Source organism: Falco peregrinus, chromosome 4 (genome assembly GCF_023634155.1).
Source record: "Falco peregrinus isolate bFalPer1 chromosome 4, bFalPer1.pri, whole genome shotgun sequence".
Taxonomy (NCBI): domain Eukaryota; kingdom Metazoa; phylum Chordata; class Aves; order Falconiformes; family Falconidae; genus Falco; species Falco peregrinus.
In genome coordinates this window covers 47,665,415-47,690,954 of record NC_073724.1, presented here as the reverse complement: position 1 = coordinate 47,690,954, position 25,540 = coordinate 47,665,415, and the positions used below count along the sequence as shown (strand labels likewise).

The following is a 25,540-nucleotide window of genomic DNA, read 5'->3' as shown; positions in this document are numbered from 1 at the left end:
CAGATAACTGAGGGATTATGTAGGGAAGCTCTAAGGTATTTAAATCTGGACAGGAATGAAGGAAAATAAACTGGATGTTAGACCATCAGAAATCTAGCTTGTATTATTGGCTCTGACATTTGAAATCTATTCTATACCCTAAAAAAGTTGCTGGCACACAAATAAAACAGAAAATTATTAAATGTAGATGTCACTTTTATTACCAACCAAATGCTTTTGTTGGTTATAGAGTCCCCCAACTGAAATAGATCTGCTAGTGTGAAATTATCTGCAACAGGGATCTTCCTACTCATAAGCATATTGTTTAGTTGATCTGTCTATATAAGCAGATGACTAACACATGTCCCGAGAATTTTGTTTCTGCGGGACAAGTAAAGTTTGATTTCCTGTGCGTTTATGTCCTTCCCTCCTTAAATACCTCGCCACTGCCAGAGCAAAGGCATCCTCTTCTCCAGCAGAGCTCTAGGCTTTTCCCAGTGTGTGAGAGGACAAATGCTGCAGCTTGGAGTGGCAACACCGATCACTTGCAAGTTGTTGGAAATAAAGGCTGAAATGGTTGAGTGGTATGTGCATTCTGTTTGGTGGCACACTGCCTTAAATTGTTGTCCTCTGCTAAGTAATTCCTGAGGTTCACAGGGCAGCCTGATGCAAAAATGCCTCGGCCGAGCCAGGTCAGCCCAGGCGTGCCCCGCAGAGACACTGTGCGGCTGAATGCCGTGTACAGTCGCTTCCAAGGTAGTGGCAAAACCACGCTGGTGAGCGCCTGTGCACCGATACATGCGGCTGTGGAAACACATTTAGCCCTCCAAGTAGCATAGGCTCTCTGAAAACATTGATTTATCTGGATCACAAGTATCAGACTGCGTGTGTCTGCAGCGGTTACGAGGGCTCCGGAGGAGGTAAGGGGTGGACCCCCCTAACCCACGGTCAATCCCAAGTTTCGGGGTAACCGAGGCCGCCCTGGAGGCACCGTACTCATGCTTCAAGATGGTTTTTCCACACTCTGCCGTCCTCACCATCAAAGGCGTTGATGTTTTTTTCCTCAAAGGGCCGCACGGCAGCCTCCCCCGGCTTATCTTTATCCCTCTCCGCTCCTGCAGCGCAGCGCGCGCCCGGCGGTGAGGCCGTCGCGGCGGAGGCGCGCGGGGTGCGGGAGGCGCGCGGGCGGCGGGGCGCGGCCCCCACGCCCCCCCGTTTGTCAGCCCGACGCCGTGACCCCCCGCGCCGCCGGCGGGCCGGGCGCCCCTCCGTCCCTCCCGCAGGGACCGCTCCTCCCTCCAGCGCCGCCCGAACCACCGCGCGCCGGGAGCCCGGAAACGGCAGCGGCTGGGCGAGGGGGCCCCTCTCCTTCCCCAGCGCCCCCGGGCAGCGCTCGAGCAGCCTGCCGGGCGGACGGCCCGAGAGGGGACGCCTGAGGGAGGATCTCCGGAGGCCCCGCTGAAGCTCACCGAGAGCAGCGCGCAAGGGACGGGACGGGACACGACGGGACGGGAGAGAACGAGGCGACGCCCCCCTCCAGCCCCCGCCACCACGGGAGGCGCTCAGGGCCCGCCAGCGCCGAGCGGGCGGGGTGGGCGCTGCCGCGGGGCGGCCCGGGGGGCGGGAGTGCCGCGGCGAGCCGACAGGAGGCGCCGGCGGGCCGGGAGCAAGCGGGCGGGTGGCGGGGCCGAGCGTTGGCGCTGCGCTGCCGGGGGAGCGGGGCGCTGCGGGGGGCACGGCGGGGCGGGGGGCGAGAGGAGGCTGCCCCCCCTTGAACTAAAGTCAGCGCCGGGAACGCGGAGGGGAGAGTGGGGGGGGTCGTGCCAACCACCCCAAGCGGTCCCTGCGGCTAATGCCGTTTCTCCGCTGCTGCGCAGGAGTCCCTGCGAGTGTAATTCACCTCCCGCAGCCTTCAGCAGGAAGGAGGCTAATCCTATTCCGCGATTTAGCGGGCCGGCAGCGAGCAGGTGAGGCGGCGGCAGAGGTGGGCGCCGCGGGCCGGGGCGGCGGGCCGTGCACCTGCCTGCCCCCGCCGCCGCCGCAGGATGTCCGGTGAGTACCGCGGCCCGGCCGCCGGGCTCTGCCGCGGGGGCCGCCGTCGCGCGTGGCGGCCGGGCCGGGCCGGGCCGGGCCGCTGCCCCCGGGGCCTCTCCCGCCTCCCAGCCCCGTGCGGGCGAGGGTCTCCGCGGCTTCGTTACCAGCGGAGTGCTGTGCTGTCAGCAGCCGTCTCGGATGAGGGTTTAAACTGCCTGGCCGGTGCAATGAAAGAGCTGAACTCATCGGTGCGTTCTGCCCGTAGGTACGGGCTGGCCTGCCCGGGCCTCCCTGCGCTTTCCCGGCGGGGCGGGCAGGGCTCCCTCGGGCTGAGGCAGGCAGGGAAGCTGTCCTGCATCCCTCCTTACATAGCATCGGTACCGCTGCTACTCAGTTATCCTTAACGCCCAGAGGAGCCCCTCAGCGAGGGCTGACCGCACAGGGTGGGTGCGGGTACCGTTCCGTTTCCTGACGCTCAAAACTGAGGAAGAAGTTGAGCAGCAGCCCCCCGCCCCCAGGTGGGGTTTCTTGAGCCATTTGGAAGATGTCACGAACACATCTTCCTTGGGCATTTGGCCGGGAGGATCCCCAGTTTGAATTCACCTATGTGGCACCTCAGCACTGGGGGAAGATGCAGAAAAGGGGACCTGCAAATTAAAGGGTCAGAGGACTGCGGTGGTGGTTGGTTGATTGGTTTGGGTTTGTTTTTGGGGGGTTTTTTGGTTGTGTTTTGGTTTTGTTTTTTTTTTAAGAAGGTGAAATACTGAAACACCTACCCATACATATGAAGTCATCTGTGCTGTCTCTGGATTGCTGAAACAATTATTACTATTTTTTTTTTTCAAACTGGTATATTACTATTTGGAGACTAGTTTGGGGTGCTATGTATTATGCTTATTTGTGTATTAAAATATTACTGCATTTGATTTTTTGTAAGGATCACTTACTAGCTGTTCAATAATAAAATTGTAGGGTCTTGAAACAGAATGTAACTGTTTGTAACTGAAAGATACACAGTGAAAGCTACACTGAATGAGAAACAAGTCCTCTTTCTGTAGCCTTCCAAGGTAACAGTTGTAATCCCGTCTACTAAGATTTGGTATTGTTATAATAAAGGATAAGAGAGAATCTGGTTTTGGATTAGGCAGAACTCCATTAGACTAGACCAAGAGAAATACTGCATGCCCATCAAATGTCAATTTATATTCTGTCTTAAAAAGGTCTGTGTAAAGTGTCGGTTGTGCCGCCTTCATCAGTAATGTAAGTATTTCTACTGTTGGACCCAGCCTGAAGAGGCATGGGAATTAAAATTGCCAGGTGTCATTTGTTTACCAGGGCAAGAACTGCCTCTTTGCTGAAAACTTACATAAAAATTGCTGATGGTGGTCTGACATAGCTTATTGTCTGACATCATTATTCATTTTACCTACTTAGAACAAGATGCTTCTTGACTGCTTTTAAGGTTGTGGGTGTCAGCTGGAGCAGAGCTTTCTGTTCCAGGTGCTTCTGATATGGTTGTGCTAGGTCAGAGTAATGAGGCCTGTCACTTTATTTTTACAGTAGTCTAACACTGAGACATGCTTCTGGGGGAGGATTCGTAGAGACCTACATGTGAGAGGGGGAGCAACAAAATTGTTGTTTGAAATTGCTGTGAGCTGAGGCTGGGATAATGTCATTGTCGCACGGGATTTCAGAAAGGCGCTTTGGGCTCAGCGGGCACAGGTCCAGACTGCAGCCTGCCCATCCTACAGATTGTGTCTGAAGTAGAAAGGGGGAGGTGACAGAAGAGCAACAGATGGTACTAGGGAGGAATTTAAGCAAGCAGTCATACGGCGTTGGTTAGTATGAATGGCAGTACATACTGGAGACCTAACCAGTCTGTTGGAGGCTTATAGCTATTCATTTATCTACTCTTGGTTTTATGCATAAGATAGCAATACGTTATTTAGAGTATGCTTGTAGGAAATTTGTAGCCTATGAGTCTCTGGTCTCCTGTTGCAATTTGGAGCGGGCAACCTGGCAAATTTGAGTTGTTACTCTAGGAGCCGCACCTAGAGCATGTTTATCCTTTCTCTGTCTATTAGAAGAAAGACCAAAGTATGTTTTAAAAGCTGTCTCTAGTGGATTATTACTTAAACTTGCCTTGAAGCTAGCAGGCACGTGGTTCATTCAGTGCTTGTTAATATAAGGCACTCCTAATTCCCAGTGGGTACCTGGTGTTTGCTCATTCCCTCTCTTTCTTTGAACATCAAAGTGTGCAGCACCACCCTGTCCACTTGCTGGTGCGGATTCTAAGTAAGGCCTTTAGCTGCCCTCTGACCAGTTTTCAGGCCTGTTAAAGAATTTTGCCTCTGGCAGTGTCACAGGTACTACTGCTATGAGTAATTAGCATAAGAAGTTGGTGATCTTGGCTAAAAAAGTAACAAGTTTCACATAAAATCAGCCTGACTGTAGCAATTCACTTTTGTCTTTTCTTTGTTGCTGTCTGTAGCTGTAGAGCAGGCTCTAAAATAACTTGGCAGTTACTTGCTTGAAAATCCTTGGTGTGTTCTAAGAAACTATCATTAGGTATTAAAACTGAGGAGCCACTGCTGATGGTAATGATTTTTAAATTTGCATCTTCAGGTGCTGTGTGGTAATCCAGCCAAGAGAAAAGAGCAGATTTATAAATTCATACCACATGGTTTTAATGTGATTCTTAATCATACACTTTTCTCATAATTCACTGAGAATTAGCCATAGGTTCCACAGCTTGAAAACAATTTGCTTGAAAACTTAATACTGTTCACACTGGGTGTTTTCCATGAAAAATCCTATTATCATTCACCACAAAGACTTGAAAGTTATGTGTAATGATGTACTTGACACTTAAGAAAAAAAAAAAGAAAGAAAAAAAAAGAAAAATCCAGTTGCAATGAATTTTAAATAGCTACAACTTTGGCTTTCAAACTTAAAAGATCAAATCTTTGGTTGCAGCTTGAAGTCAGTGAGTGAAATCCTGTGTACGTTGGTTTTAACGCAACATTGTCCTTGATTTCAGTTAAATGGGAATTTTCAGGTAAATGGTTTACTTTTTCACAAGGTGAAATGAAAATCTGATCCTTAGTATTCAGTTATAAAAATAAAATATTTACTTATAGGGACAGTGTTCCAAGGAAGATTATAAACAAGGCAAGTCAAGAAACACCTCTTCCTTGAAAACACAGGTTAGATGAAAGAACAAGTAATGGTAAAATCCTTTGGGTTTAACCCCCCTATGGATCCTGAATGGATTAGTGATGCCCCTCTACAATTTTAAAATAGCTAGGATGTGCCTCTGTCTTTGCACCAGGAATATTTTAATGTTGCATGGTTTCGGTCACTAGTTTGATTATCTATTTCATTATCTCTGTAATGATTCACTCTATTAAGAAGGCCATAATATGTATCCCACATCTGATTCTCAAAACAAGCAATTGGTTTATTTTTTGTGTGAGCCATGGGCAAGAGTTTCTTAGAAGCTGTATTTGTTCCGTAGTTGGCTTCCTTGTGGTTGTGACCACAACTTTTGCCGCAGAGGTACAGGGCATGAAAGCATGTGTAGCATGTGATAATTTGCCATACCAGCTTGCTGAACTATTTGATGGGCAGCTTGTGTATTTTTATGTGTATTACTTAAGTAAAGATTCAGCTTCTGTAGCTAAAAGAATTTGCAGAAGCAGTAAGATTATGTGTTCAGCTTTGTGGTTGTTATTTAAAACAGTATTTTAAGATTTAAACTCCCACTCATTTCACAGTGTGCTTCTTGTATTAACGTACCTCCCACATTCCTCTCAGTAGTTGTTTTATTACCTTTGTTTGGCTAAAGATGTTGCCTGACACAAAAGTGCTTTTCTTTCCTGACTCTTTGTGTCTTTCCAGAATAGTTTTATTGCTAAAGTAGCCTTCAGTGGTTTTTTATTTTTATTATTGTTTTTTATGTATGCTTATATTTATTCGTTCAACCTTCTGGAAAATTGCAGTAAGAGCTGTTTACTTGCACAGCTGTCCTTTTAAACCACTCCATGTAAGCAACTCCTTATTGTTTTCTGGAACACCCATAACTTGCTAGAGCTGTTGTTATAACAGGAGATTTGAAAGCTCCTTTTTTCATTTGCTTTGTCTGGAAATTGTGATTAAAAAAATGTTATTGGAGTTTGCTTAGCTGAAGGATCTGCAAGCTATTTTAAGCTTGGATGGATGATTCAGGGGGTTTTGGTCAAGTTTAGCACTACTGGCATTCTTCTGAGGTGCAGGGATCTGTTGCAACATCAGCAAACGCTGATTTGAATTGCTGGATGAGAATTCGGGACTGTGTGGAGATGAGTGGGGAAAAAAAGGGGGAAGAAGACAGTGCACCAGTGAATCTGTGCTTTGCTCTGGGTTTGGAGGACACGAAAAATGATACTCAGTACCTGAGAGCTTGTCACCAGCACCAACCATACTTCATTGCATACCTTGATGTTAGGTTAGAGGTTTGAACTCATTCATTTTGGCAGCCTCTGGCAGAGGCAGCCGTGAGGTCATTTGTTGGGTTCTCTGCAACTAGTCGTGTGAGATTCTTTCCTAGAGTCTCGCACGGAGCCTGGGAACTGTATGACAGGGTGTTTATGTTGTTGCTGTTGTTTGCTTGTTTTAATTTATTTAACATAATTGCTTGTCGCTTAAGATGACAGTGGCTTTAAACAAGTATTTCAACACAAGTATTTACTGACACTCTGGAGACCTCAGTGGAATTCCCCTCTGCTGTGTGACCCACTCACCTTGTTCTGCTTAATTTTGCAGCCTAAAACACTGAGGTCTTCCTCCTGCTCCAAGGAGGCTGTTCACCTTGCTGAATCATAGGTTCTGGCTCTCTCCAGGAGACCCCCAATAACAGTGGTTCTGTCAGAGGGCAGAGCTGAAGAAGCAGTCCCTGGTGATACTGCCACAGGACTGGTATCTCTACACAATACATTATGTCTCCTGTTGTGCAGGAGAGTAGCTTGCTTTATTTTTTTATTGTAACTTTTTTCCCCCATGTGTTTCTTGACAATGAGATTCCTGATTTTCCTGGAGTTACTTGAGGTAGGGATCCTTAGCTTCTGGGAGGTGTACCAATGTCAGTAGCAATTTCTCTGCATTTGTTCAGCCAGAACCGGTTACTCCAGTATAAAAAGGACAGAGCAAACAATGATGCCTGTTGGTTGGAGTCAGGAGGTTATGGAAAGAAGGATGTTTCTGGCTAGTACTTAACATCTTGGTTTTTTCCTTAGCTTTTGGCACTGTATAAACAGGAACATTTTCTTTATTGGTTGTATTATACTATGTGAATTAATCTAAATATTACAGATCAGCTTTTTGGATGACATTATTTTGGGGCAATAAGTTTCAGGCAATTATTAGTTTAAGGCTAGTCCAAAAACTTTATACTTGTTATTATGTAAATCAGGCAAACAAAAAATAAATTCAGAAGCATACATTCTGCAGTCACATTCACTGGATTTTCTATTCAATTGTGTCTTCTGGGGGAGTTCGGGAGAGAAAAGAGCTTATCACAGGAGCTGCAGGTTGTTATAAGCTGCAGCCTGTAGGAAGGAACCTGCCAAAAGAGCTTATGTTAAAGCTGTAAAGTGACTCTTCTGAATTTTTCTCACAGTAACAGACCAAGCCTTTGTGACCCTTGCTACTGATGATGTGTACTGTCAAGGCGCTTTGGTTCTCGGACAGTCATTGAGGAACCATACAACATCTAGAAAACTGGCAGTACTAATTACTCCAGAGGTTTCCAGTGGGATGAGGTAAGTATTAATGTATTTTTAGAGGTTGATATTATGGAAAAATAAACAACAGCATGAAAGATTTTAATAGGATTCCTGTGGATTTCACAGCATTATGTCTGAAGTTTCCCCTTGGCTAATGATTTCTGAGATGAGTCCCAAATAACATCTATGATAAGATTGTAAGGCTCATGAGAATTCATTGCAGAAGTAGAGCTTGTGGCTGGAAGTTGTCTTAAGTCCATAATTGGGAATATAAACTGAAAGTTTTAGTGTCTTGTTTTTGAGCTAAAATAAAGGCACTACTGGGTTTTTTCTGCAAGTTTTTCTCTTTTAGAAGGAGGTAAGATACATAACCACTTGTGACATCAGAACTCTAAAAACCTTAGGGGCTCAGTTTCAGGTGACTGATCTTAAAATATTGGTGCACGGCTATCATGATGAGAAATTATTTTGCTGCTTTTTTTTAATAATTGTCTAATTTGGGCTGTGATTTTACAGGCACTACAGAATTGCATGTACAGAAATCTCATTAGACCTGTTGAATTCAAGCCCTGTTATTTGGAGGACTGTGTTCCGTGTTAAAAGGAACCTGACATGCCATAGCTACTTAAACTCTTAGTTCTGCTTTAGCCTAGGACATGTGCAAGCTCCTGATTTCTGTATCTCATGTGAAAGTATTTGCAATGCATCTGGCTCAAGAAACATATTTTCCCATTTTTTCTGTGATTAGATGTGTAGAAATGTGTTATTACAGGCTTTTTAAAGTATGTATTTTGTCAGAACACTCTTTCCTGAGGGAACACTATATACATTTGACATCTGAGTGGATACTGAGTTCGTCAGTTTTTTCATCCCCATTCAGCGTGGGGAAAAACCTTTTTAATTTTTAATCAGGGATAGCATTTAAAAAAAGTGCATCACTGAACTATGCTTCTGAAAACCTGTACCTGCTCTTAGTTCATTACTAGTTAACTCCTGTCCCTTGAAGATCAGTCAGGCAAAAGCTAATGACTCTGAAATCTAGATAACTAGCACAGTCTTTTCTTCTCCTGTTGTTTGTATGACATCCAGGACTTTGTGGCTAATAGTGTAAGGTAAATAAATAAGCTGTGTTTAAGAGACTTTTTTTCTTGTTTCTGGAAGGAAAATTACTAACTTTGGTATGACCTGTAAATTCCCATGAAAGATAAGCACAGAAAAAAGTTTTCTTCCTAAAAGTCTCTTTTGAGGTGATTTGTAGTAATGAGGAAGTATATATTGCCTGTTTTAAAAGGTGCAGTTTTGAAGCTGGGTTTACTTGGGCATAACAGGTGCAGATGAGTGCGCTGGCAGTGTGTGCCGCATCCTGTGCAATGCGCAGGGAACACAGTATGGTGTCTTCTTTAGAATCAATTATGCAGGTTGAAAGCCGCTTTACTTTCTGCTGTTGTTTCTATAGGAGATTAAGTAACTAAAGGAAGGATTGATTTCTCCTCCAATACAGCACCTGTCATTTCTGAGTTGTGCTGGCCCCGTAGCAGAAGAGGTGATGGTTTATGTCCTGATTGATAGTTGTCACTTCAGCAGGTGGTTTACAAGGACTTGTTGCTTCTGACTTCTCATTCTAACCGATCAATCTAGCCTTTGTTGTTGTTGTAATAAATGTGGTGCTGTGTGTCACTTTTCATGCCAGAATTGAACTCTGATGAACCTCTCTACATTCCCTTCTTTCTCTCCACTGCATGCTCTGGTAGGTCTGTCCTTCGCAGCGTATTTGATGAAGTAATCAAAGTAGATGCACTTGACAGTGCTGACTCAGTCCGTTTGGCTCTGATGCAGAGGCCAGAACTGGGTGTAACCTTCACTAAGCTTCACTGTTGGACACTTACTCATTATAGCAAATGTGTCTTCATGGATGCAGACACTTTGGTGAGTAGAGCAGGAGCCATGGAAACGTTTATGTCTGTCTTAAAGATCTACTTTGAGTGTTGGATACTTCCTTGTCAAGCAGCCTGCTGGCTTATGAATTGACCAGATTTGCTGGTGGTCACAGGAGCTCCAGCTGGCAAGTTTTGGCAATGCTTACAGTTTTGCAGGCTGAATAGAAATAAATCCTGTTTTGAGACTACACTCAGGACCATCCTCAAAAGAGAGCATAAACTCACTCTGTGTATGGGCTTCTGACAGATGTTTAAAATAAATCTCATATATTTTTGTTTGGACTTATTCTGATCAGGAAGGCAAGCCAGTTTTAAAATGGGGGGGGGGTGGGCGTGCAGAAAAAGTAATTACCTTTTTCTTTACATTTTTTAGAGGTATAGAGATAAAAATGGTCATAATTTTTGCAAGAACAATGATGTCAGCTTTCTCCTGCACATACATGGCTCACTTTGGAACACTGGGATGCATTTTAATTTAATAGGCCTGTATTTTAATTAGAAACCAAATTAAGTTGTTGTTCTCAGGGGGTGAGGCAGTGAGGCTTATGAATTCCTGCTTTACATTAGACGAGGAAGGCAACTACTTGTTTTTTATTTAAATTCAATGACAAAATCTTTCTCCTAAAAGAAGTTTTCTTCTCCTGCTTTTTTTAGTGGCTCAGTTGTGGGTGGGGTCCAGACTTTCAGCGACTGCACAGCTTGCTTTCCACCAACTTTAAAAGTGATCTGGGCCTTAACCTGATTACTTGGCTTTGGTTTTTAAGCTTCACAACGTAGTGGAACAAATCAAACTTCTGAGGTTGACTCAGTTGGAAAACTAGTAACAAGACAGTTTTTCTGCTACCCCTTTAATCAGTCTGTTGCTAACTCAAATTATTTGGATTCCCAGCTTTCATTCAGCTCTGTTGCAGTTACTGAGAATAATGGACTATGGGAACGATGAGCTAAACAAGAAGGAAATTGTGTGTTTTAATGATATGTTGTAATAGTTAAAGGGACCTTCTGGAGGGTCTCTGAGGTTCATGAAATAATTTCACAGGCTTTGTACTTTTATCAGAGAAATTATGGGGAACCACAATTAATGTTGCCTTATTATACAGGTTCTGACCTCTAGCATATTTTGCATTGCCACTGCTTTTATGCTCTGCAAGCTATGGCCAAACTAGCAGCTTACCATATTGGTACTGGTTTAGCAATTCACGTTCTAGAAAAACTTTTCCTCTAACAATTTTTCTTCTTTCCTGCTGTCTCTAAGGTGCTTTGCAACGTCGATGAATTGTTTGATCGAGAAGAGTTTTCAGCAGCTCCTGATTCTGGTTGGCCTGACTGCTTTAATAGTGGTGTATTTGTGTTCCGACCTTCTTTGAAAACTTACAACCTACTGCTGCGGTTTGCTGCTGAACATGGCAGCTTTGATGGTAAGGGGCAAGGCATAAGGGGTGAAAGGCAAAACATTAGATTCCCTGTCAGTAAGCTGTTTTTCCATAACTTCTATGCCATCAGGCAGATTAGAGGAAGGCAGGAGTTCTTTGGGCTTTATGTAATTGTGTCCCCACAGAAATGTAAGGTGCAGACCTTTGCCTCTTACACTGTACTTAAGACCCATTGACTTATTGTGGACTATACTTCCCAGAAGAGGGCAATGAAGGGACATTATGTCTGAGTCTTGCTCAGTAGGTTTTAATTTTGCTGTCTGGTTTAGGAGAGAAAAATACAGCTGATCTTCAGTCTTCTGCTCTGAGGGACACCAAAACCCTTTCCTACTCCTTTCTTCATACATTACAATAGGACTCCATTTACACTGAACTTGCATCGGAGTGGATCATGTATTACTCACTTGTACCTGCTCACATGGCCGTATTGTCAAGTCCAAGTTACAGTCCCATGAACACACCAGTCTCACTTCCATCCTTGGATGTTACATTTTGACATACATTTGAGTGTATGCATAATTATGGTAATTCTGTTTAATATGTTCTTTAGGAGGTGATCAAGGCTTGTTGAATAGTTTCTTCAGCAACTGGGCAACAGCCGATATTGGCAAACACTTACCTTTCCTCTATAACTTGAGCAGCAGTGCTGTATACACCTACATTCCTGCTTTCAATCAGTAAGTATAACACTGACGGACTGTAAACCTTGGTAGTTTGTTACAAACATTCTATTATAAGAGAAAATAATAATGATGTATTTGTTGATTATAAATGACAGTAGTCATTTTTATATGTAAAAATCATGTGGTAGAAGCTTAAATGCAATATGAATGCCTTACATCTGAACACAGAGAGAGTCCCAGAGTCATCTATACTATGTTGTTTCAGAGAAGCTTTTCTCATGTTTGAAAAGATGTAGATTACTTCTGTATTAGGTTCTGACAGCTTTACTTTGAAAATTGTTCTCTTCTTTTCCAGTCAGTTCTGTGGGAAACAGTTGGTTGTTCGTTTTAAATTTTGTAAACCATTTCTTAGTTTCTTCCATGAAAGAAAATTTGTGCTAGTAAATATGACTTCAGACAATGCAGTTAGAGATACTTTTCTGTCAGAAGGCAAGTTGGATTTAGGGTGTCATAAATTACTGTTCCAGTTGCACGAAACACTTACAGAAAGGTGAACTTAGGATGATGTATTTATGAGTAATTTTTAATATGGGATCAGTAATAACCGATTTTGTTGATTCAGTGTTTCAAGTGGTATTTATTTGTGTGTGAACAGAGTGTGCAGGAGGACTGGAAATGGTACTGCATGAGCCTGTCTGTTTCCTTCATGAACTTTTCTACTAGAATCAGCAGCTGGAAGCAAATGGCAATGCAGCCTTTTGTTTTCTGTATGCTAAATGAGATACCCTAAACTAATAAGACAGAAAAAAATATGAATATATATTCTCATATTGAATTTGCTGTTGCAAAGTGTCAAAATCATCTCACCAGTGAAAGTAGGCATGTTTCTTTAGTGGTTTATACAGGCTAAAAAACCCCAAACTATTTAATCCATAGACTTGTATGTTTAATCTCTACAGTTTTGGTAGAGATGCCAAAGTTGTTCACTTCTTGGGAGCGACAAAGCCCTGGAACTACAAATACAACCTTGAAACAAAAAGAGTGATGCAGGACAGCACCACCTCTGGATCTTTTCATCAACTGTCATTTCTTGCCTGCTGGTGGAATATATACAGTGCTAGTATATTGCCTTTGTTAGAAGAACTTCAAAAGATGGAAGAATCAGGATCTGAGGACTGCAAGGTAAGTAGTTAGCGGGAATATGCTGGAATCACAACAAAAATTCTGAAAATCATGTTTGCTAGAGGAAGGAATAACATGGTGTGGTGGGTTGACCCTGGCTGAATGCCAGGTGTCCACCAAAGCTGCTCTGTCACTTCCCCTCCTCAACTGGACAGGGTAAAGAAAGCATAATGAAAGGCTTGTGGGTTGAGATAAGGACAGGGAGATCACTCAGCAATTACTGTTGCGGGCAAAATAGGCTTGACTTGGGGAAATTAAATTTATTACCAATCAATAAAAAATAAAAGAAATAAAAGCAAATCTTAACAGACCTTCCCCCCACCCCTCCCATCTCAAGCTTAACTTCACTCCTGATTTGTCCCTACCTCCTCCCTGCAAGAGGCACAGGGGAACAGGGAATGGGTTGTGGTTAGTTCTTCACACATTGTCTCTGCTGCTCCTTCCTCCTCAGGGGGAGGGCTTCTCACACTTTCCCTGTGCTCCAGCAAGGGGTCCTTCCCGTGGGAGACAGTTCTCCACAAACTTCTCTAATGTGAGTCATTCCCGCAAACTGCTCCAGCATGGGTCCCCCACAAGTCCTGCCAGCAAACCTGCTCTAGCGTGTGCTCCTGTCTCCATGGGCCCACAGGTCCTACCTGGAGCCTGCTCCACTGTGGGCTTCCCATGAGGTCACAGCCTCCTTCGGATGCATCCCTCTGCTCCAGCATGGGGTCCTCCACAGGCAGCAGGTGGAGATCTGCTCCACCAGTAACCTCCATGGGCTGCCTCACCATGGGCTTCACCATGGGCTGCAGAGGAATCTCTGCCCTGGTACCTGGAACTCCTCCTGCACTGGCCTGGGGGGCTGCAGGGCTGCTTCGCTCACATATTCTCACTCCTCTCTCTGGCTGCAGTTGCTGTTGCACAGATCCCCACCCAACCCCTTGTTAAATACGCCATCCCAGAGGTGCTACCACCATCACTGATGGGCTCAGCCTTGGCCAGTGGTGGGTCTGTCTTGGAGCCAGCTGGCACAGGCTCTGTCAGGCATAGAGGAAGCTTCTAGCAGCTTCTCACAGAAGCCACCCCTGTAGTACCCCCCCACCAAAACCATGCCATGCAAACCCAGTACACATGGGAAAACATAGTATCTGTTGATTGGTAGTAGCAGTGATTGCTTCTAGAAGCATCTAAACTAGCAGTTTAGGAAGAATTTTCAGTACTATTGGCTTTCCAAAGATTTCCTCCAGCCATCTTATTGATTGATGAAGCCTTTGTATGGGAACGTATGTGTATAGGTTCTGAAATATAAATTCTGAAAATTAAACACAAAATATGATACAAATTAGCCAAAGTTGATAGTCCGGCTTTGAAACAAACAGACTTTTGACTTTTTGAAGCTAAGTTGATGTAGACCATCAAACTAGCCCTTGAACTATAGTAAAATTTACCTTTTCAGAACTGCATTATAACTTGTTTTATGAGGGTCATAACAAATCAGATTTGCAAAAGCAGAGTTAATTACATTTAAGGTGTTATATCCAGTACTCTTATGTCATCAAGCATTTATTGAGCTCTTTATGGTTTTTTTTCTTCAGAAGTGCAGTAATGTATAGTTTCTATGAATAGAATAAAAAAATCTGTTGATAAACAGATGATTCTTGGAGACCAGCAGCATAAAGTAATGCGTAGAAGTAAGGTTTTTAATTTTGTATCCAGAAAAGACAATTTAAATCACACTTACACATATGTAAATTTAATATTAGACTATTGGTATCACTGAACTAATTGCATAGTCCTGTAAGATCAGTTGAACAATTACCATCAAAGCCCCAGAGAGTAATTTGGTTTGTTAACCTCATGACAAATTGGAAAGCAGAAGAAGGAATGGGTAGTTTTTGATCTCGTACTTTAACATGCTTTAATTTTTAAGAAATTGTGCAGTAAAGAAATATTTCAGCTATGGTACATTACAGTGGAAATACCTGTTTGATTTACCTGCTGCTGCTGCTGGCATAGTCATGCGTGCAAAAATGTAAATCAATGTGCTCTAAATCTGGGACCACAGACTTTTTTGACTTTATTAACTTAATCCTTTAATGCTGAAATCCATGTAAGGAAGTGAAACTGTTGTAAGGTAAGATTTTCCTGCAAAATTGTATTTCAGTGGTGAGATGTTTTTGTTTTTGTTAGCACACTTTCAATGGAGTTGAAATTACACTGAAAAAGGTCAGTCCTTATGTGGCCAATTCGCTGCAAATGCCTGTGCTTCCAGAGCAGACGTATGAAAAATATCCCACAGTGTGTTCACCTGAAGAACTTGCTTTCAAAGCTGTAAGTATATTGTATATTACTGTATGCAGTAACAAAGTAAAATGAGATACTAAAATGAGATTTTATTAAATATACCTCTGATTGGGAGATTGCATCTTCTTCAGTTTAGCTGTAGCTATTGAATTTTCTTGCTAGCATCAGAAATAGAGTATTTATATTCTTTAGTCTTTAGTCACACATGCATGATGTGTCTGGAGGTTTTAAAGAGCTTGCATTAAATTCTATGAAGAGGTTACTTACTGAAAATTGTTAGGTACTGGAAATATAATATTAAAATAAAGTGTTACCAAAGTAATATTTTTAATATTCTTGTGAATTAATATATTTTAAAACTTTTCCCAGAAGTGTTGACTGAGAAAACTGTTCCTCAATTTTCTGTGATTTGGGAAACAAGGAGTGTCTTACAAGGATTCACTGATGAATATTGCAGGGGTCCTTGTTCTTTTGTCACTCTTGTGTTTGAGTGTTTTGTTGCACTGACTCCCCTTATTTTATGAATGAATGAAGTTGGACATAATATCACAGTGTTTCTGCTATTTTTTTATATATATATATATACACAGGTGTAAGTCTTTATGTGTTGTATGATAAACCATACTTAGCAAGTTACAACTGGGAGAAAATAAAATTAATGTTCTAATGTCATTTACTATTGTAACTTGTGGACTACTCTTTAGTAAGACGAAGACAATTTTTACTATGTTCAGTGTTTCATCTCTTTAGATGGTAGTTACTCCATAAAGTAAAACTGTAGTTTCCTTCCTTTCTTTTCCACCCTGAACACGGAGGGGATGAAGTAAAACTGCAAAACTTCCAGCTCTATAACTTAAGAATAATTTATTTGCAAAGGATGTGTTATCTTGTGTGCCTCATGCACGTGACTCCATTGGAAATGCTCAAACTAAGTAGGGATACATTTTCAAGATGTTTGCTTAGGGTAAAAAAAACCATAATATTCACTTAAAGTAGTGCCATTCAAACTTAAATTTCTTTTATTTTTTTGATTACCAGGATTATTTTATCAGAAGATCATAACAATTAGAAATTAATAGCCTGATTCTCATCTTACTTAGGAACGCCATATTCCACTTCTTGTTGCTTAGCTTCAGTAATCTTGTAGGATTGTTTTGGTGGAAGAGACTTCAGAATGGGGTCTGTCTACTAATTTATGGGGGTTTATTTGGCAAAGGCAAATATTTGTGGCAATATTTTTGGGGCAATGTATCTTACTCTGTTTTGGAATACATTGTTTTGTTCTTTTCTATGAATATAAAAAGCTCATGAGTTACAGAGCAAGCTATTATCTTAAAATGAGCTTGTTGTTGCAGTTTGGCCTCATGAGTGGTAGGCATCTACTGTCAGCTAGCTTTCCAGGTTGTTTCTGTAGTCACTGAAGAATGACGGCCACTCTGAACCTATTTTAGAATGAGATGAGCTACCCTCTGGAGGTACTTATCCTAGATTGATTATAGCAGGAGCTTAGATTCAATGCCATTTTGATAGCTAAAGCTGGGTGAGATGAATTTTGTCCTTGGTGATAATATGTTCCGTTCCTTTTCCTTCCATCCACTTCCATCCCCAAGACTAAAATCACTTTGTATTGTATGAATTCACTTGATAAGGAACCTATGAAAAATATTCTCCTAATAAAACCTCAGTGGCTGTATTTTAGCAACCTGTACGTGAAGTTGAACAAACTGGTTCTAACGTCCATCTCGGTGAGCTTGACAGACCTTCAGAACAGCTTTTATTTCATCCTGCGTTTCCGGAAACATCAGAACTGGTACATGTAGCTTTCTGCATTGTACGTCTGATAATTGCATGCATGTCTTTGCTGCCAAAATCATTTTGGGAAATATCAACTAATCATGATGCAGTGTGCAAATAAATTTTTTAATGTTTTAGCTATGTAATTCCTTAACTGCTTTCAATGCTAGGATATGATCTCTTTCTACTTTTCTTTTAAAAACTTCTAAATGTATATTTTCCTCTGCCAGCCCCCAAGTAGTAAATGCATGGTGTTAATTTTAGCTCTCCCAGTACTAATACAAGCAAAGCTGTTCTTTTTGTTGTTGTTGTTTTTGTTTTGTTTGTGGGGTTTTTTTTACCTGCTGAAATAATGTTTCCAAGGAAGTGGAAAATTAATGTACAGTGAGTCAGGCATGGAGCCTAAGCTACTAGGCTTTCCTTTGTGGTTTTGCACTGCATTTATCTGTGGGTAATGTGACAGCAGTGCCATTCTTGGTGTTGATGCGGGTGACAGGGTGTCAAGGACTTGTATCTTGTAAGGTACACAACAGAGCCATTTTCCTAGTGCGTCCTTTTGTATGCTTGTGAAGCACTATGGTGAAATACTCTTAAGACTGTGAAACAAAAGTGTAGGTGAAACTGCAGCTCCTGTGCAGCCAGGGGTGTCTGGGCCCTAGCTAAAATTCTTCATTTTTAAAAACATGGTGATTCCTGTCTTGTTAATGGCATCTGAAGCCATTGATAAGGCTTGCCAATGGTAAAGGAAGGAATCTTCATGGATTACTGCAGCTATGTGTATACAAAGCCTGAAAATTAAATACCAAATATTGTTGCATATTTGCATTTTCAGGGCACAAACATGCTCATGCTCTTCAGAGCATTTACTTATGTTTAAAGTTACATACAGAGTGGGACCCAGGGGATACATATGGAAGGATGCAGTTGCCTAAACCTGTAAATGTCACGTTGACTGTGTGAAATACCTTATACTTGCCTAGGTGCAGATCTTGTGCAAGTCCTGTGCTTTACCTTGACCAAATGGGCAGATGTAATGGATATTCCAGGACATTTCGGCAGCTTAAGCCACAGATTCCTGCCCATTAACTTCTATTCTGAAACATTTTTATGTTAGATTTGAGGGCTTCACCAGCCATTCTGGTTGATTTGTTTTGTGTATAACGTGAGATGGGTTGTTTGCCTTGGAGCCTTTTGGACTAGTACTGAAAGCAGTTTTCAGTAGCTGCCTTGACTAGTCCTTGCTATATTTCATCTTTATTACTGGCTATAATTGGGATGTTTTGGTTTTACTGACATTGGTCAATCATGGGCACAGTTTTTCTGCTGTGTAGTTGAAATTATCACTGATAATGTATCTTGCATTTGTGCACTTATGATAGCTTGATCTTGAACCAGGATTCACAATTTTGGACCATCATTCAAAATGAACTAGTTATTGGTATAATGAATAGTGTCAATCTTTTGAATTAGTTTATATGGATAATGTGTCTCACATCTGATAAATAATACTGATTTTGCTGGAGATAGGTAAAACAAATGACAAAAAATTCTAGGAGCTTACATTCACATAAAAGCCTGCTGAAGGCAAAATTTGCACAGATGCAATGTTATACTTTATTGTAGGAGATTTTCCACCCTAAACAGGCCATATTTGTAATATTCTTATTGTGGTGTTGCTGAGTATGCCAAGGTCTGAGTTAAGACAAGTAAAATAAATGTTTGGTAATGTTCAAAGGTGTCATGGCAAGTAGTAAAAGCATGGGAAAATGAGAGCACATAATCAAAACAAGAATGAATGTTTGAATACTGTTTGTTTTATTATTTTAACTGGGACTGCACAAAGCAGAAGTTTGACATTTGATGTTTAACTTCACAGCACCGAAATGAGAACAACCAAATGACTGTTTTCCCACTGTTCTGCTTCTTCCCACAGAATAATGTCGCACATTCTGTTTCAGAGCTGTCTATTCACTTCAGACCAGAAGAACCAATCCCAGAAGATGAACGGAGAAAATGGGAGGAAGGGCGCATGGACTATATGGGCAAAGATGCTTTTGAACATATCAAAAAGAAATTGGATGCATTTTTACATTAAGATGGAGCATACTGTAATGGCCACCATGATCTGTGTTTCTTCTGTAAATGCAACCCTTGAATACTTGGCTATTTTCATAGTTTATTTGACACCAAAGTTAAAGGGGTAGATATAGATCCTCATATATTTTGGGGGAGGATTAACAAATATGGACTCCTGTTTTTTACTGTTCAGAGTGCCTCATCTTTATTGTTATGTGTGTTTCATCTTCATTATTCTCCCATAGTGCCTTCTGAAGTATAATGAATGATAGCCTCTGAGTTTGAACTCACATTTTTATCAGTGTTCGCTGCTCCTTCCCACAGCATTCTGCAGAAACAGTCATGAATGTGAAACATGTTGGAAATTGAGATTATTTCCCAAGTGGGGATTATTTCGGAAGTACTTTTGGAAGATGCTATGAAGCTATTTAAATGAAAACCTTGTTCTTGAAACCAAATTAACACTTTTAAGGGCAACTGTAGCGTAGACTTCAATATGAGAAAAAAGTGAGGAGATGAAATCCTGGCCTCATAGGAATCTGCAACAAAACTTTGTAATTTAAGTATTCTTAGGATTAGAGGAAATTCAGACTTCATCTGAGATCACTAGTGGATGTTCTCCATATTTATAGGAAGCTGCTCAGCTTCATCGCCAGCATGATGAAAAATGGTGTAAAACTCGTTAAGACAGACTGATAATGTATGTTAACCTTTTTGTATATTGTTGCTATAGGATACTGTTGGGTTTTTTAGAAATTGTTAGCTTCACTTGCATATTCAGAGTTGCTAGTCAGAGGAAAAAATGCTGAGACTATGGTATAAACCTTCTGGTGCTTTATATCAGTTTGTTTACAGTACTTCCAATTGCAGTTGACAAACACATTCTTCTTGTTTAGCTTTGTTGCCCCATATTGCAGCCTACTTAAGTGCAACTGAAAACACAGTTGGCACTTGTTTTAGTAAACAGGCCCTTTGGAGATCTTTTAAACAATAGCTCTGTGTGGGAACTAATAAATCTGTGAGTATAGTTCCAGAAAAATCTACTAGTGAGACTCCCATTATATTAAGGATACTTATGGGGGATTGCTTTGCGAATTTGGGTATTTAAATTTAACCAATGTCAGCAAGTTTGTCTTAGCAAACAAGGATAAAGAAACACTTGAACGAAGAGCTCGACAGGCATGCTAATACGATAACAGATTTGACACAGTTATTCATGACACCACACAATATTAGAATAAGAAATCTGCAGTGCTGATGCAGGACTTAAAACATGTTTCAGTCTTAATATGTCACCAGTTTTGGTACAGATATACCTAATGAAATAACTTGGGAATTCTGTTTAAAAAGCAATGATGTAATGTTATGCATCAGAGGGATTGCCATAGATGATCGCAGAGAAAAAGGCAGGTAGGAGGGAAGGAATTTTTGTTTCTTTTTCCTCCATCCAAAAAGATTGGGGGCAGGGGGGCGTAACTTGCACAAATTAGGAAAGGAATGAATGAGTCTAAAGGTCCCTGAAAGGAAGAAAAATTATCTTTGAGTATTTTAGAATTACTTTCTAATATTCACAATAGTGGATTTGCTTTTGTGGGGTATTTCTGATTTTATCTAGTTCTTTATTTCTCATTTATTCTAAGCACTCTTAAAGTGGGAATCTCTGGTGGGTCTGCTGAATTCAAGCTTCTAGTTCAAGTTAGATGTTTAGGGTCTCTGAAGTCAAAGTGAGAGATGTCCAGAAGATGATTCTTCTCAAGGTCTCCATTAATCATAAAGGGACCCTTGATACCCTGTCTCCCTTGGGTAGGTAACCTTTGTGTGTTAACGTGGGTAGGTGCGTTCTGCCGGTTGTGTGTGGTGCAGTGCAGCACTATGTGGAGATTGCAGTAGCTGCAGGGTACTCTTACTTACATAGCACTTGATCTGCTGATTATCCCCATTTCTTGGTGAACTTGTGCACCTCTGAGAATGTTCCGTTTCATAAGCGTTATTGCTAATATAATTCAAACGGGTTTTGAAGACTATATAAAACCGTAATCAACAATGTGAACTCATGCTTCATGCAACTGTACTTTTTACAGTAACTGTTAGATCTTACTGGGCACATTAATGAGATTATGGGAGAAACGTTACTGATGTGAAATCAGTAACTGAAAAGTTTTAAAATAGGCATATGACTGTAGTAAAAGGAGTTGTCATGGAATACATTTGGAAGTGTTAATATGTAAAATGGTACTGTGTGTGGATTATACAATGTTTTGCGAAGAACTGTAGTACATTAATGTCATGGAAATAAAATAGAAATGGAAAGCATATACGAAGTCATGTGTTTCTCAGATGATGCAGGGTTACAGGTTGTTTATGTTGTGCCAGCAAGTATTATTTGTGACTTGCTAGTGACTTTAATTTTTTTTTTAATTTTGTTAAATTGCTTTTGAGACATTAGCACTAGCTGCTGAGCAGAATTAAAGGTGTGTGTTATAATTATTTCTACAGACATACATAATTATAAGCTTTAGTATCTCTTGAATTAGCATAGCAGTAGTTGTTTTATTACATTTCATGGAAAAACATAGCTGTGGTTGAAATCCCTGCCTGAGTTTGTGTACTGTCTTCACACAAAAAATGTTGAACTAGTTAGAAGTAATGTGGTGCCGCAGTGGATTCTAGCACAGTACTGTTGTCACCAGGGTGGGAGAAGGGAGAATCTTGTAAGCAAATTCAGAATTTGCAAGTGCTGTACTTTGGGCAGTATTTTTTGCTCTTAAGAACATCCTCCTGAAATCTTGGGGCCACAAGCAGGTCTGGGGGGTGTTGCAGGCTGCATGTTGCCGTGATCCACAGGGTTGAGGTTTGCTACAGTATTTTTTGCTCTTAAGAACATCCTCCTGAAATCTTGGGGCCACAAGCAGGTCTGGGGGGTGTTGCAGGCTGCATGTTGCCGTGATCCACAGGGTTGAGGTTTGCTAAGTCAGAACATGACTTGGGAAAAAAAACTTAGCAAGCTTAACTTGGAATTTCTTCCACTAATTGTGATATAGCTTTTACCCTTAGGGTAAAGAAAGTTAAGAAGCGTAGGCTTTTTGGTGCAAGACATTGTTGCTTTGGCAATTTGGAAGGCACTGTGGAATAACAGCCTCAATGAAATGTAGAGGGAGAACTGTAGATCTTTTACCAGCTGGTCTCTGTGTGTGTGTGTGTGTGTAACTGAGAGTTTTGTCAGTATTGTTTTTAAGCCCTAGTGACCTGACCAGCAGCTGTAAAGATTTTGAAAGGCCAGACTGACCTACCGCTGTGTGGCAGACTCCGTATTTAAAGAGGACAGATTGTGTTTAAAAACAAAACATGCTGATTCTTCTGTGATGTCCTTAGAGTTATTCACAGCTAGACTTAGAGGCTAATTTCATTTGCCATACAACTATTTTATTGGGTGCTCTTCATGTATAAACAGGAGATAGTGTGGGTGTGCCACAAGGAAAATTCTTGAAAATTTTAGACATGTGGGATAATTTCCTAGCCTACAGGAAAAGGAGGTGGTTGTTCTTGAAATATCACTTTACTTACTGCCTGGTGTCTTGTGAGGACCTTTCCAACTGGGTTGTTTTTGGGGAATAAGTTTTCTTTGTCTCTCTAGTTCAGTCAGCTCACATCAGTTGTTTTGTAAGGCTGACATTTGAAAAAATGCATATTTATTTTTTTTTAAACGTTGATTTTTCTGTCCACAAATGGGAGGCTGGGTTAGTGGCAGGTGGCTTCATACATTTACATGCTCCTGAAAATGTCTACTTGTTCACCAGAAACAACTCTGCAGCATGCCTGTTTGTTCCTTCATGGATCTGATTCTCTTCATTTGTTAATCCAAACTGTTCCGATTCCTATGACTTTGAAAATATAAAAAACGGGCCCATCTCATGTTAATTCACATCTCTAATATCTTTACCTTTGTGTAAAGGTATTTAGGTCAGTCTATGGGGAAAATGTTTTAAGTATTTGATTGGGGGTTTTCCCCCAGTTTTCTCGTCGTCATTTTGGGGTTTTATTTCTGTGGGTTTATTTTTTTTTTTTAAATCACCCTTGTAAGTGAGTTTAAATGCATAGCAGTCAATTCTTAGCCTGCAAAAATACATGTTCATTTATATTAGTCATTGAAGTAGTCTGCGTTTACCACTGCCATTATAATAGCAAAGGTAGTTAAAAATACAGTGCTATAAAATTGACTTTAAACATTATAAAAACTAATTGTTAGAAGGCTGACAATGATATACTGTGAGTAAAGGAGAAAAATACAGCTGCAAGTATTTTTCCTGAATTTTACTTTGACTGTTGTCGGAACCCTTTCAACTTTAACAAACTGGAGAGAAAAAAAAAAAAAATGTTAGGAGAGCCAGCCTTCGACTTGTGATTATTTTAATGTTTTTCTCACTTCAGGATGGCATAATGTTAATTGCCTTGGAAAAGTGTTTGTTCCCTTTATGGTACTGTACAGGTTTCTGGATCATAATTATAGGTGGTTTTCCTTTAGATGTGTAATATCAGGAACAGGTGATTTGTTTTATTTCAGAGAAGTAAGATTTTCAAAGCCTTCTTATAGTATTAAATACTTGGAACAGAACTGATTGCATGTGAGGGGTGAGTACCTGTTTTGTTAGTTTAAAGACTTCCTGCACCCCCACCCCCCAATACCCCCAGTTCTTTGTGTTTCCAAACCTTTAACTTAAAGCTTTTAGACAAATGGCTGAACAGGAGCCAGGAGCCAGGATTGTTTGGAACGCGTAGTATCACTATTTTCACTATTTATCTCGGAGAAATGGGGGTGCTTTTTTTATTATTATTTTCTTGCTTTCAAAAAATCTTAGTAATGCAGTAGTATGTTGATGCAAAGACAAAACTAGGTTTTTCATAAATTTGTTTTTTACCGTGTTGTTTAGATAAAACATTACAATCAAAACGTTCTACAAAAATCTTCCAATATTTTATTCGGTTCAACAGAATATATATGTGTGTGTGTATTTTGACCTCCAGTCTGGTCATGAGCAAAACTTTTTTGATATTTACTCCTTCTTTTTGGTCATTTATGTAAATGCTTCTCAAATATACTCAGTCTCCTCGGAATTTCAGGCTGAATGAATTTAGCTCAAATTGCTTTTCTCAGTTTATCTGCTACACAATTACTTTGTATCCTCAAATGATGGGATCTTGTGATCCATATGCTGGCGTTCCCTTGGGTCCCAGTAGGGAGCAAAGCAATGTGTCCGATACTTAAACATGGTGAAGTGAGGTCTCAGAAGCTTATTGTTTCACAGCAGTGAGACTTGGCAATTACTTTATTGAGTCACTCCAATGCAACAATTCTGAATGTCATTTAATAATGATCAATCCATTGAGATGCAAGTCAGCTGTATAAATGTCAAACATTTATACAGTCCAGCCACAGCTCTTTCAGTAAAAACAAACTTCATTTGTGACAAAGTAATGCTTCCCTCTCTGTGGTGTCTATGTTTAACCATGTGTAGGCACATTCTCCTGTGGTTAACACTGGCTTGGAGATTTACCAATTGTGTCATGTTTTCCCAAGAGGCCGTTTTATATGGTGCTTGCTCCCTTCTTTGAAGGGAGAGACCATGAGAAAAGAAGGGACAAAGCATGTAATTTAGCTTTCATTCGTATATTTTGCAAAAGATCATTATAGATGATTTTTCAAGCAAACCTATGTAAATGAGTTGAGAATTTGTTTGTTAGTATTATTCAAATGCAAACGGTTTTTGTAACAGCATTTTTAGCTATTAATGCATTTGATATGGAAGTGTGTGCCAGGACAACTCTTTTAGTGTGATGCTGAGTTCACCTGCTTCATGGGGAATATACATTTCCCAGGAGATCAGAACAATACCCTGTTGCAGAGCTTGCATGTTCTGGTTAGAGAGACAAACAACAGACAGAGCTCTGCAACTACTTCATGGCTACAGTCTGCAGGAAACAGGTAAAATAATTTACCTCCTTTCCCTGCTTAGCACTGTCTCCTCAAACTGCATCTTCTAAGATACATGTAGCTTTAGAAAGTTAAAGGAATTTAGGACCTAAAATAGTCTTTCCTCCTATCCCCCATGTTTTTTTGAAGTCACATTGCGTATCCTGTTCAGCGATTGCTCATTACTTTGTTCTCCTGTCCCCTGCAGATCACCCCTGTGCTGTGCGGGCTGTCTGCCCTCTTCCTCTCCCTGTATGGGGAGAGCCTCTTTCCCTACACCTGTTTGAGGTCTCTAGCAGTTACTTGACAAAAGCCATTAACTCTGTGCTGCCAGGCCCGTTTCCTCCCCCTCTGCCCAAAAGCCCCTCCGGCTTTCCACAGATGCTGGCCAAGGTGAAATTATCTGTGTTTGGGTGTCAGGAAGGCAGCATGTATATTCACATCTGACTCTATATGGCAACTCAGC

General features: G+C 41.1%; 1 protein-coding gene across 3 annotated transcripts; it reads left to right on the top strand.

Annotated features, from left to right (window-relative positions):
* The first annotated feature begins 1,698 nt into the window (after positions 1-1,698).
* GYG2 (glycogenin 2) lies at positions 1,699-21,945 on the top strand. 3 transcript variants are annotated; one of them, XM_055802999.1, is made up of 9 exons: positions 1,699-2,031; positions 7,670-7,811; positions 9,527-9,701; positions 10,968-11,130; positions 11,696-11,822; positions 12,728-12,950; positions 15,123-15,263; positions 16,936-17,046; positions 18,964-21,945. In XM_055802999.1, the coding sequence occupies exons 1-9, from the start codon at positions 2,025-2,027 to the stop codon at positions 19,123-19,125; spliced, it is 1,251 nt and encodes a 416-aa protein (XP_055658974.1). In that variant the 5' UTR covers positions 1,699-2,024; the 3' UTR covers positions 19,126-21,945. The 3 variants fall into 3 exon arrangements, with proteins under 3 accessions (XP_055658974.1, XP_055658976.1, XP_055658975.1); XM_055803001.1 differs by having other exon boundaries at positions 16,922-17,046; positions 18,964-19,089; XM_055803000.1 differs by lacking the exon at positions 16,936-17,046 and having other exon boundaries at positions 1,701-2,031.
* The last annotated feature ends 3,595 nt before the right edge of the window (positions 21,946-25,540 follow it).